Source organism: Anopheles gambiae, chromosome 2 (genome assembly GCF_943734735.2).
Source record: "Anopheles gambiae chromosome 2, idAnoGambNW_F1_1, whole genome shotgun sequence".
Lineage (NCBI taxonomy): Eukaryota > Metazoa > Arthropoda > Insecta > Diptera > Culicidae > Anopheles > Anopheles gambiae.
Window position 1 is genome coordinate 85,896,399 of NC_064601.1, and position 12,986 is coordinate 85,909,384.

The 12,986-nt window shown below is 43.5% G+C and overlaps 1 protein-coding gene and 1 non-coding gene across 7 annotated transcripts; one reads left to right on the top strand and one right to left on the bottom strand.

Annotated features, from left to right (window-relative positions):
- Positions 1 to 4,031: 4,031 nt before the first annotated feature.
- Positions 4,032 to 4,103, top strand: Trnae-uuc (transfer RNA glutamic acid (anticodon UUC)). Its single transcript has one exon. It is a non-coding gene; the product is annotated as a tRNA-Glu (tRNA).
- Positions 4,104 to 6,354: 2,251 nt separating this feature from the next.
- LOC1276238 (transcriptional repressor CTCFL) lies at positions 6,355 to 12,759 on the bottom strand. Of its 6 annotated transcripts, none has more exons than XM_315558.5 (5): positions 12,645 to 12,759; positions 8,749 to 9,765; positions 7,640 to 8,680; positions 7,448 to 7,566; positions 6,355 to 7,373 (listed from the first exon to the last, which is right to left on the bottom strand). In XM_315558.5, the coding sequence occupies exons 2-5, from the start codon at positions 9,725 to 9,727 to the stop codon at positions 7,320 to 7,322; spliced, it is 2,193 nt and encodes a 730-aa protein (XP_315558.5). In that variant the 5' UTR covers positions 9,728 to 9,765; positions 12,645 to 12,759; the 3' UTR covers positions 6,355 to 7,319. The 6 variants fall into 6 exon arrangements, with proteins under 6 accessions (XP_315558.5, XP_061505437.1, XP_061505441.1 ...); XM_061649453.1 differs by having other exon boundaries at positions 7,448 to 7,569; XM_061649457.1 differs by having other exon boundaries at positions 8,749 to 9,795; positions 12,645 to 12,722.
- Between the last annotated feature and the right edge of the window lie 227 nt (positions 12,760 to 12,986).

The following is a 12,986-nucleotide window of genomic DNA, read 5'->3' on the forward strand; positions in this document are numbered from 1 at the left end:
GGATTAGTACCGATTGGCCTGGCCTGGTGATGATCATGATGTTGATGATGATGACAACAGTCAGCCTGTCTGCCTTCCCCTACCATCCCCTACCAATCATTACAAGCATCAGTGGGGCCAGCATAACGTTTGGTGGTGCGTTTCTCAACCCTCCCGAGCGTGTTCCCGAGCGTTTACGCGCGAAGAACAACGGTCCGAACGGAGAGTGAGAGTTGTTGAAGCGCGTGGTGGTGGCAACGCGTGGGGCAGAGCAACACGCTAGGAAGTGCGTTCTACTTCTTCTGCAAGCGACGAAACTTAACGCGCCGAAAAATTACAACAGCTGCTGTGCTGGAGCTGTGCAGGGTGATGAAAGTAAACAACGCGTTGCAGGTGATGGGGAGGGTCGAGACGGTCCGAGCCGTGTATCGATGTTGATATGTTGATTTTGGAATGTTTCGGGTTGCGCGGGTGGAAGAAAATGAGGCAAATTAGGAGGGGAGAGGGAGTTTGGGGAAGGTGGAAACAGTTTACAATACACATCAGCAAAGCAGCAACGCTGTTGTGTATAGATCCGAAGATGATAAAATTAGGAGAGGTGTAACATAACGAACAATTTAAAGGTAAATGCTGCAAACTTGCTTTATAAAAAAAACATACACTTTGAGAATTTTGAAGATTTTTCATCCATTGTGAAATTATCTCAATTGCTTTAATTTATATCTATACAAAAAAGTAATTTATAGTTTTCGATATTTCATGACAACAAATACTATTCATGAGTAATTAGCCATCTAATTCAGATTTTTTTTCAATCGAACAGACTTATTTAGACATTCATCCAAGTTGTTAGTAAGCTTAATTAGTTACCCAGGTAACCACTAACAGACTTCGAGGTCGGCTTAAAGTCTGGTAAGGCTATATACAACTACGTACACCAATTTACGTGTTGCCGCGTGAAGTAAACGTTTGATCTGTACGTGAAATGGCCATCGCAATTTGAACCAGAGAGATAAAAAGGAGATGCTAATGCTTCCATGTGTTCCCTTTTTATAATATAACATGTGTCTATAAAAAATAACGAGGTAATTTATCATTTCAGCTCTCAAAACATGGTAGAAAGAAGACGTCCCACATCGGAAAGCCGTACCACTGTGGTCAGAACCGTAAATCAGTGTTTTAATATTGAAGAATAGTGCCATTCCCATAGTGCTCCCCTTGCTTCTCCTGCTAGACGGTACGCTAACGAAAACTGAACTTATTGTTTACGATTGTCCACCTGGCGGTAAACAAAGTTCTAATCCTATACCTAATCGTAAAACACTAATAACAATTGATTAACGCAACGAAGGATGCAAATTAAAATAGTCCTGCTTTCCAAGGATTTCAAGCCAAGCATACGACATCTCACCACATTCGAAGTCATCTGCGAAGGCCAGTTTTAAATTTAATGTTGATAATTTAAATTTAATACTTAATGTTGATATTATTAACGATCAATAAAATAAACTTTTAATAATATTACAGTGGCGCCGTTTATCCGGGTTTCTCGGGACTTGACCTCGCCCGGATATGCGAATAACACGGATAATGAGTCAAATGATATATTTTATCAACAATTCCTGATTAACTTTTGGTAAAATTATCTTATCTTTTGATAAAAATAACCCTGTTTATAATAACTTTATGTTTTTCTCAAAGAATATTTGAAATTTGCCTTGAATCAACGTGTCTTTTGTTATGACAATGTGCACTTTTAATCGCTTTTTCAAATATCCTCCTCATAACGCAATGTCACCTTTGTATGGAACTGTCATTTCTCAACAGCACGAATAAACGGACAGCCGGATAAAAGGTACCCGGATAAACGGCGCTCCATTGTAGTTATAAAAATATATTAAAATCCTTTTCTTCCTATAAAAATTGCTTCTTATAATATTAATATCCTTTGCTTGCTATTAACATATCCCGAAAAGAAAATTTCCCATAAAAAATATCCTAAGCATGCTATAATTATACCCACCATAATTTAACCACAAAGTTTGCTAAGGACTGCTTTACGACTGATATACGTCGAGCTAGCCGACGTCGTATATCTTTCCTTATATCGGTCTGTTGTCCAGTTTTGGTTACCTGGGTAGCTAACTTAACTGTTTAAGTAGACTGGTTTTGAACGAGTTTTATTAGTATTTGTTTTCCGGTGTGCCAATTTACTATTCCGAATATGCCAAATTGAACCAAAATTGAAGAAATGATGGACATAAAACATACATGACATTTGAATTTTATCGTCATTTGAATAATAAGTAAAGGAAGATTCTAGTTCAAAGCTCAATTTACGTAAATGTTTATGTTACCTTCATGCGTCATAGGAAAGTTTCTGATCGACCATCCGAGCTGTCCATGTGCATGTTAAAAAAAACAACACAACTATACCTTTTTAATAAACACGCGAGCTCATCCGGCACCAATTTTAGTGTGACCCACGGGTCAACGCGTGTCCAATCGACGTATCCGTCTCAAATTAAGCTCCAATAATCGATGGTAGTGCATTAAATGCACGTAGCACGCTACCGTGGGGAAGGAATTTTCCTATTCCGTTGAATCAGGTACAATTTTTTAGTGACTTAGTTGACGTCCCCTTCTGCTCAGGATGCACCGAGCACCGAAAGCACCGATGAAGCAATTCTAGGTAGCGCTCCCCGTGGAGAAAATAACCAGTTTCCCCAGCCTCCGCACGCTTGCAGTCATCACGATGCAGTGCTCTGGTGTTGGTTGGTGGTGTTTATTTCTTACAACTTCCATTCCATTCCTCCCGGTGCCTGTTAGCCACACTACCACCATCCATCGGGTTTTCCATCCGTCGACCTGAATGTGGGAAGCTGGCGTATAGCAGCGTGCCAGATCGTTCTACGGATGTTTTGCCCAGGCAACCAGCCAACGTCCCAGCTGACCAGCGAGCGAAAGTTGCATAACGAACGAGTTTTCGATAGTGTCTTTCCCTACTACTCCCGCCGAGTTGTTTTTCATGTGCGATTGCGCCCACCATGCTTTTTCCCGCCATGCGATGCAGATGTTCTACACTGCACTACGGCGTGGCTGTACAACGCGCCATGGGATTGGAAAACGAAACGGAATATATTTCGTGTTTGCTGACGCGTTTATGCGGTTGCTCAACATTGCTTAAGGAACTGCACTCCCCCCCCCCCCCCTTTCGGTGGTGTGTCGACGGCTGTACACTAGTGATTTGAGTGGGTAAATTAAACCAAATTGCGTTGCCCTAAGAAAGGAACCACGGTTTGCGTTTTTTAGATTTTTTCTGTATGCGTTGAACGCAAGTTGGGCGCGATTAACGCTTTCTCTGTGCGCCACAAACGTTGCGTATACTTCAAGTGGTCCAAGAACAGAAACAGCCTGAAGGAAAAAACAAACAAACCCCAACACATCGGGGTGAAGGATTGGAAAATCATTTAAATGTGACCAAATCAACACACTGCCGTACTACACACCCTGAGGAAAGCTCACCAGAGATAGCGGATTGCCGAACTGCCGGCTGAACTGGTGTATGTCGGTCACCTCCCCGTTCGTCCGTTTTGATTTTCCTCACATACATTGGAAACAGTATCGTGTGTTGGGGCAATGCGATGTCGATGTATGCAATTGGCCACAACACCGTATCGAATCACAGCACCCCGAAAACAAAACAATCCAAGCAATCAGGCAACAACGGCTGAACGAATGGTGGAATTGTAGATGGGTGATTTGTAGTAGGGGAGGAAGTTGCTTTGTGTTCGATTGATGTGTAATAATTAGAACATCTTTTCTACCTACAAACGGCGTCATGGTAAGAGGATACACCATGCCCACGGGGTGGGGGTCTGTGATTGCCAAATGGAGTTCATGTTACTTGCTTGTGCGTACTTTATTGGTAAACGATTGGTGAGCGGGTTTGTTGTGCATCATTGTAATGCGCTTCAGAAACAAAGGGTTTAACACGTGTGGTTGGTTTGATGCGAAACACTAAAAGCAATTCAAACACCAAGGAGATGTACTCCCATATGGTCTAGTGGCTAGGATATCTGGCTTTCACCCAGAAGGCCCGGGTTCGATTCCCGGTATGGGAAAGAGGGAGTTTACTTTTATATAAATTAGTAACAAGTGTAACTTTTACATTGATAAGAATAACAAAACTACTAAAAGAAGTTAGTTATAAAATTAGTAGTTTAGAAGTTACTTATAAAATAAATTAAAAAAACTACAACGAGAGTTTTTTAAATGATAATTTTAAATATTTCTAGAAGAATTATCATTTCAGGTCTGTTAGTAAAAATGAGAACCATAGGGCATTAAGTCACTGATTCCAGTTCTCTTATCTAACATCTTTATCCATCTTAGTACTAATTTAATATTACAGGCATTGCCCGATATACGCTATTAATGTGGACCGGAGGCAATAGCGTATTTCGAATATTAGCGTAAGCCGAATTTCGTGGTTCTCAGTCAAATTAAAGCTAGTTTTCGTATAATTTTGCTTGAATTGGTAGGTTTTAGCCACTAAATTAGTTATTTGATCTGATTTCAACTGAACATTAGAATTTTGCACATTTTGAAATGGTTTTTAAATTTCGACAAAAAGGGAATTTATTTTTCATTTGACATTCGTTATGTCAAATTAGTATAATTTTCTCAAAGAATTGTCAAATTTAGAAAATAGCGTACAGCGAAATCGCGTATATAGAGTATGGCGTGTATCGGGGAATACCTGTACAACGTTTATGTGAACTTAAGCTGAAGCCTTTCTTCCCGAATCACAAAAAATAATATAAAACGTGAAAGAGCACATATTTCAAGGCTATTACAGCATGGGAATTAATTTAAAAAACAAGCTTTTAAAAAAAACGAGAGCCTTCCACGCGTCATGCCATAATGTGTGATGATCACAACCGATCCACAAAAGTGTTTTTCGCAAAAGATAAATAATCAATCTAAATTCCACGATAATAAATAAAGCCGAGAGCAGTGAACATCGCACCAAAGAACAAAGAGAGGGAGAAAAAACGTTACTTAATTACTGTGCGAATATTATCTGGTCCAAGAAGCTTCGGTATAGCCTCATGAATTATACAATGAAAGAATACACCCAGACCAAATCCGACATCTCTGGGCTTCTTCTAATGGACATCTCTGGTCGGAGCGCCGTGGCGTGGCTGCTTATTTTGCTTCCGCAAATGCAAAACAACATCACGCCAGCAGACGAGGATAATGGTTTTGCGAAGCGATTGGTCCAAAATTAGACCGCCTCACTTTCGACACATGTAGAAAGCGTTAAGGACAGATTGTCACCAATCTCGTACATCCCAATTCTTAAATGTTAAAAATGCTTGAATGGCTGTGATGAGACCTTTACACCGATAAAAATGGCTTGTTCTTGCCCATTCAACAAACTTGTCATCAAATGTTATTGAAAATGGTAATCTCAGTTTGATGAATAGTTTGTTAGCGTTGAGATCTCATCCTATTGCCCAAGAGAGGCTAATAACCTGTGGTCAAAAGAAGCACACCGATATAAAAGAGCACAATGCTCCACGGACGTTCCAAACGACGTCGCTATCCATATAATGCGTTCAAAGATGCGGGTCAAAGTGAAGGTAATGTTTGACGACCACGACCGACGACCACACGATTGTAGATCGATGTAATCGCCATCATTTGCTTTGTTTGGTCGCTGAGCAGTCTGTAACAGCTCTGATGGTACCTTTTTTTGGGCTGCAACTGGGCTTTCGCTTTCGCGGGGCGCATAAATTGATCGCGTGCGCTGCTTCGAAGCCCCGCCACGATCATCAGTCACGCGATCAATGATCGTCATCGTCAACGTCTTTCAGTGGCTAACCATGTAAAGGGCGTTTAAGTTGGCTTTAAAGCGATATGAGGCATGACTAACGAAAACAACGAATTTCGACGGTGACCGAACATGCATTCGAAGAAGGCAAGGGGTGGGTTTGTTTAATATGTAAAGGCTCGTCATTGTGAGCGTCGGTAAATTAAAAAGTGACACAGAAATTATTGAGCAACAAACAACGGTCAATTGATAACCAATTAGGGGGCTTTTGATTATGTACAACTTTCCGAAACAGGGGTATAATGGATGTAAAAGATTAGTTTTAAAGGAGTTTAAATTGAAATCGCTACCAACGGTTTCAGTTAACACGTTATTGTGTGTGTCCAATTTGGTGCGAATAAGGGTTAATAATGTGTATTTTCTTTCCGCCAACTTCTGCTAGTTGATATTTTCTACAGAATCGTGAAAGAAGAGAGTTAATGGCGAAAGTAACATGTATCAAATCAAATCAAATCAAATCAAATCTAGTCAGTTACTTAGGTGTTGTATGGTAGTTAATATTTTATTTCGCCTTAATGTATACTTACTAAACAATCGCTTTAAACCCTAAAACTCATATACTAGAGGATAGTGATAAGCTACTAGCGGTGAGGACGAAATAGAAACATTACAGCATTCTATCTAGCTTCTCTCGCTTCGATTACAAAGGTGTAAGTTTACCCTTTTCCTATTCCATGGTATTCAGTATGGCGGGTGGATAGTGTCATTGGATGTCTTAAGTTAAAAGTGATACCCTTAAGAAAAACTATCGACACCTATCACTTTGAAATTTGGATTGTTCCAAAAGAGAGTATTGAAATTTTGTGCTGCCTTGATTTTACTGTAACAACGGGCGCCGCTAGTGCATCGTGTTGTTCATAGCATTTACCTAAGTCACGGGTTTCTGCTTAAGAGGGAAACTATACAGTAAGAAGTTCAAGAATAGACAAGTACCGCATGCGTATTCACATTCAAGTGTAAGTAAAAAATCCTTCGCCTTTGCGTTTACATAGACCTTTCTTCGGAGTACCTTACTCCGATTGATAATACAACACAATAACAAAAACATCCCAAAATTGGAACAAAGCTGTGATTGAAGGTGAAAAACAAATTCGAATAAATATGCATATTCGCGCGTACACTAACGGAAAATGGATGCCCTTTCTTGCCTAAGTGCGGAGAGTGGCGCAAAAAAGAAGGGGGAAAAAGAACAGCTCTTCTATCACATAACGTGAGATACAGAATTGGGAAAGCAAACAGCTATTTGATGTACAAAAGATAAAGTAAAACCTTTCTCAAACTTACATACCAAACCGGGGGGCGACATTAGCGTCAACGAAACCGAGAACGTTAATGCGCATACGACTGCAGCTAAGGTGCTTGGAGTTGGATTTGGGTTGCATCATCGCTGCAGAAATGATATCACGGCACCGCTCGGAATCTACGGCAGCCATTCGGAGAATTAATTCAGCAGCGTTATTGTTGCTTTGGTGTCTAAATCTTCGTCATCATCGTCCTGCAAACAAAAGGTAGGTTAGTACTGCAAAGAGAAAAGCAAACAAACAAACACCCATCTCAGCCCACACTCACATCGAATCCGAAGCAGTTGCTCATGTTTTTCTCCAGCTCGGCCTGGCTTATGGTAACATCATAGCGCGATCGCTTTGTATCTTCAAACGTTGACATCATCATTTCCGCTTCCTGCAAATCTACTGAACAAAAGAAAGGAATCGTATTAGATCCCAACTCCACCGAGCGTTGCAACGAATGTACGAAACACACCTTCCGTGGAGAGGATAAACTCATCCCCCGAGTCGGCACCCTGATGCTCGATTGCTATCTCGTGCTTTTCGTCCTCCGGTTCCCCGGTCACCATCACCAGATTTATTCCGTCTATATCGAGCGACTCCGCCGGTTCTTTTTTCGCACTCCGCAGCGCGCGCGTTGTCGTGGTCGCCGTCCTCGTGGCCGTTCTCGCCCTGGAAGTCGACGGAGGTGTAGCGACGGCGGGTGGAGACGTTGCCTTTCGCTTCGGTGCGCCCCGCTTCTTGCGCGACTTCTCCATGCCGGCCGCTTTGCTATCTTTGTCCTGCAGCTGTATCACCTCCAGCACCACGTACTGGCCGTCCCCGTCCTCGACCGTTACGACGTCGCTCGTACCCAACGGTCCCGCTGCCAGCTCGTCGTCCTCGTCCTCTTCATCCTCCTCCGTATCGTCGCCCTCGTATTCATCTTCCTCATCCTCCTCGTCCTCCTCCCCTTCGTAGTCTTCCTCGCCCTTGTAGATCTCCTCCTCGAACGTGATCTGCACCTTCTTCTGCCGGCCCTCGCGCAGCGCCTCCATCTCCTTGCTCACCGTCGACTCGGGATCGTGCATTGCCATGTGCCGGATCAGGTTGCCCTTATGCCGGAACGGGCGCTTGCAGGTGGGACAGATGTGCGTCTTCGCTTTCGGCGTGGGCGCCACGTAGTCCGGATTGTGGTAGTAGTTCATGTGCCGCTTCAGCAGCTGCTTCTGGCGGAACGTTTGGGCGCACTGGTCACACTTGTACGGTTTCTGGTCCGTGTGCAGCAGCAGATGCGATTCCAGATGGCGCATCGAGATCGAAGCGTACGGACAGTACTCGCACCGGTAGCACTTCTCGCCCTCGTGCGTTTTCGCGTGCATCTTGTAGCTGTACCGGTCGGGGAACGTGCTGTCGCACCGCTTGCACTTGATCGGCTTGTCCGCGGTGTGCAGATTCTGCACGTGAATGCGCAGATCCGTCTTGCGGCCACAGGTCGTCGGGCAGAGTTTGCATTGAAAAACGGGCTTGTTGCCAACTGGAAAAGGAACGTTTAAGGAAATGTCAGTAAAAAGAGTCGCCAAAAACCGCTTCACCTCTCCTCACCTTGGTGTATCATCTTGTGAGCCTTCAGCGAGTTGGACTGCGTAAACCGTGCAAAGCAAACGTCACAGGAGTAAGGCTTCTCGCCGGTATGGATACGCATGTGCCGCGTCAGCTTGAACTTGTCCGGCGACGCGTACGTACAGTGCGGACACTGGAACGGTTTCTCGCCCGTGTGCGTGCGGATGTGGCGCTTCAGCTTGCTCAGCTCCACGCTCGCGTAATCGCACTCCGTGCACTTGTGCGGCCGTTCGTGCGTGTGCCGATAGCGGATGTGCCGGATCAGCTCGCCCGAGGTCGTGAAGCAGTTGTCGCAGTGTTTGCACCGGTGCGGTTTCGTGCCCGTGTGCGTGTTGACGTGGTTCTGCAGCGAGGCCAGCGTTTTGAAGCCCCGCTCGCACACCACACACTTGTGCGGCCGGTCCTCGGAGTGCGTTTTGAGGTGGCGCGACAGCAGAAACAGCTTGTTGCTGGTGTAGTTGCAGTAATTGCACATGTACGTCGAGCCCGTGCTCTGCTGGGTGCGCTTACCGCGCGTTTGCGTCTTTTTCGCCGGCTCCTGCTCTTCCTGCACGATGTAGTCCGGATCTTCGAAATCGTAGATCTCGTTATCCTTACTGTCGCCCTGGCTCGGCTCATCATTTAGGACGAGCGTCGACTTGTCCGCATCGTTCATGATCAGTACGTAGCTGACACCTTCCTCCGATTTGTCCGGCTCGTCTGTTAGCCCCTCGAATTCTGTTTGACCTGCATCCACCGCCGTCAGCTCCGCGTCCTCGTTGGCTTGGAAGTAGTAGTTGCCCTTCTGGTCCACGAAATAGCACCCGCCTTCGTCGTCGTCCTCCAGGCCTGCCGATATCAGCTCCACGTCCTCCATGTCTAGCTTTTCCTGCTTCGCTTCCTTTATCGGCGCCGGAACAGAGTCTTGCTGCGCTGCCCTTTTCTTGGTGTTTGGTTCCTGTTTGATGCGTTTCGAACTCATTGTAGTGTTGCGTTATCTGCCTCGCTTGGCCGGATTGACTGTAACGAAACAATGCAAGATGCACCGAGCTGAAGAATACAACACTCACTGTTCCAGCTTTTGAGAAGGAAAATATATAGAAAACAATCTACATTTGCAAGAACGCACAACAAAATTTTCGCCTTTGCGATTCCCAACAAATGTTGACAGAACGTAAACGAATGCTTGTAACCAAGGTGGATTAAACTATCAGGTGGTGGATAAGGGCCTTTGGGGGAGTCGCCATAGTTGAGAACTTTACGTCATTTTAAAACCGTTAACAATTGGTTTCCGCACACAAAGTATAGCAAAAAGAATATATTTTGTAATATCCTGGAGATTTGACCCCTGATAAGACCATAGTGCCCAATATGCCGGATCAGAATATGACCATCACCGTGACAACTGTGCGATAAGAGGAATGTCAAAATAAAGATCATTCGTTTACGGATCGTTGTACTGACAACACCTTCAGCCTTCTGTTAATTCTTCTGCCTTGCTATTTTGTGCCTTTTATAAGTTCAACGTTTAGTTCAAATTAGTACAATTCGAGGTTTTACATCTCAGAAGTGGGATACGTCTTATCGCCTGCACCTGTTTTTCTATCCAATCCAGCACGGCACAAGATTGTGTATCGAAGAGTTTGTTTGTTTGTGTGTGAGATGACGCTACCATCTGCCATTGCAATGCGCAAAAACGAGAAGCTTCTGTGTGTGCTTGCCGGTATAGGCAGCAAATTCGATGTTTAGGCAACGATTTGCCTCATGGCTAGACCAGATTACGCCAGATTCACCAGCCACAACGATATCGATCCCTGCAACCCCAAAGACACCAGCCATCAAGCACTTGCATTTAGTGTGGCCGCCATCTTGTTCATCTTGCACGACAATGACGACACCGCCATTTAGTATGAATACGGCCGCTGGTTATTCTTTCATCATCGCTCATACTTCGAATACTGGAAAAGCTTCGCGCATCACTTCTGTTATTGCATGTGCACCGCACGCCGTGTTGTCATCGCCTCCGATTCATCGTGTGTATTGCCTTCCGCCTTTTTATGGATTGACCCCGCTACCACCCTCTACCGCCGCGTCATGTTCGAGTGCTGTGGCATCGGTTGTAGCCTACTGAGCTGTTGAACAACAATCATTGTGGTGTCGTTCAGTATTCAGGTTCATCCTGATCGACATTGTCCTTATGCTTGGCTGTAACTTCTGTAAACGTCAGCAAGACTTCTGGAGGAGATGCCGATCAGCAGCAGCAGTACTTACACCCACTATGAGATTGATTCAACCGCACGCATCACATGACGACATTATTCAGGATCAGTTCTTTTCGATATCAGCATCGTCCTCATGCTTGGCTGTAACTTCCGTAAACTTCAGCAAGACTTCCGGAGGAGATGTTGGTCAGAAAAGCAGCTGTGATTGAAATTGACACCCACCTTGAAATTGACCCAACTTTACGCATCATATGACGACATCATTCCGGATCAACACCTTTCGATATCATCATCGTCCTTATGCTTGGCTGTAACTTCCGTAAACTTCAGCAAGACTTCCGGAGGAGATGTTGGTCAGAAAAGCAGTTGTGATTGAAAGTATGTGAGTTATTCTCATGCCAGCTCTGTTCAAAAAGTATTGAAGATTTCTACAGTAAAGCCGCTCAAATTGAGGTCAATTTGTTTGTCAGGATAGCCGAGCTGTAATATCCTGGAGATTTGACCCCTGATAAGACCATAGTGCCCAATATGCCGGATCAGAATATGACCATCACCGTGACAACTGTGCGATAAGAGGAATGTCAAAATAAAGATCATTCGTTTACGGATCGTTGTACTGACAACACCTTCAGCCTTCTGTTAATTCTTCTGCCTTGCTATTTTGTGCCTTTTATAAGTTCAACGTTTAGTTCAAATTAGTACAATTCGAGGTTTTACAATTTCTTGATTACTATGTGCATTTTTGTATGTCTATTGATTTTATCGAAAAAATGAAATATATTAACAAAAGATTTGAAGATTTGTTTAGTCCCGAAATTTAAAATTATATAAATAAGAGTTCTAATCTCACTTAAATTGTCTATGTGTATCGTAGATAATGAGGAATAAACGTGAACATTGGAAAAATAAATGATTTCTTAGTTTTTATCTTCAAACATGTCGAAAAACAAAGAATTATACAATAAATTCACGTAATAACACTAAATAACACATTTCGATCGATATTTTAATGTTAAATATGAATTTGCAAAGCACAAAATATACTTTAAAAGTATATTTAAACGAAAAATGTGGTAGATAAGTTATTTGAACAAAACAAATAAATGTAAACAACGTTTGAATCCTGGGGACCTTACGTCAAGTGCTCTAGATCCCACCTCTTGATCTCATTAATGCACCTTGGCTTGTAACGCGTATCGGGTCATCCGTACCAACGACCCGATCCGATTATTCGTGACCGCCCAAAAGTAATCAAATGCTTTTTTCTCTTTTATCTCCCGTCACACGGAAAAAAGCATAACCAAGCAAATTGAATCGCCATTTTGGAAGGAAAAATTAGCTCCCGATGCATCCTGATCGAAATGAGCGCATGGAAAATCGTCCCTTTTGGTCGTTTCCAGCACAGCATCACGATTTTGCCGCACTCGGGGCTTTGTTTACATTCTTCCTTCCGAATTATCACGACTAGATGGAGCTTGGGTTCCCGGAGCAAAATTCCTATTTCTATCACCGTCGGCGCTGCTGCGACGACACCGCGCCGCTTGGCGTCGAAGCTATTTGATCAATATTTTTCCACCAACAGCCAACGTACTGCTCGGTTCTGCCTCGCGCTTTTTTGTGGTTCGTACCACCGCACCTATGTTTCCGTACTTTAACAACATTCAGAATGTGTTTTACCTGTACAAAATGGTTAAAACTCTTAAAAGTTCCGCAAAACAGCGACACTTCGGCCGCTTCACCTTTCGCACTGAGTTCGAGTTGTTGTGGTTGCGGGAAAGACGCTGTTCGAGCAGTTTTTGCTCGCAGCTGCGCTGAATGCCTGTTTACACGAAGCGCCAGGTGCATTTATTTTTAGACAAATAGTGAGAATGATTTATTAATATTAAATTAATACGTAATGCGTTGCTTAAACATTGTGTTTATGAATTATTGAGCGTATTTTATAACGGATTGTTTTTTTTTAAATTTAGTTTGCTCAGATAAACTTGCGGTACAGTGTGGCGAAATAACGTTTCTGAA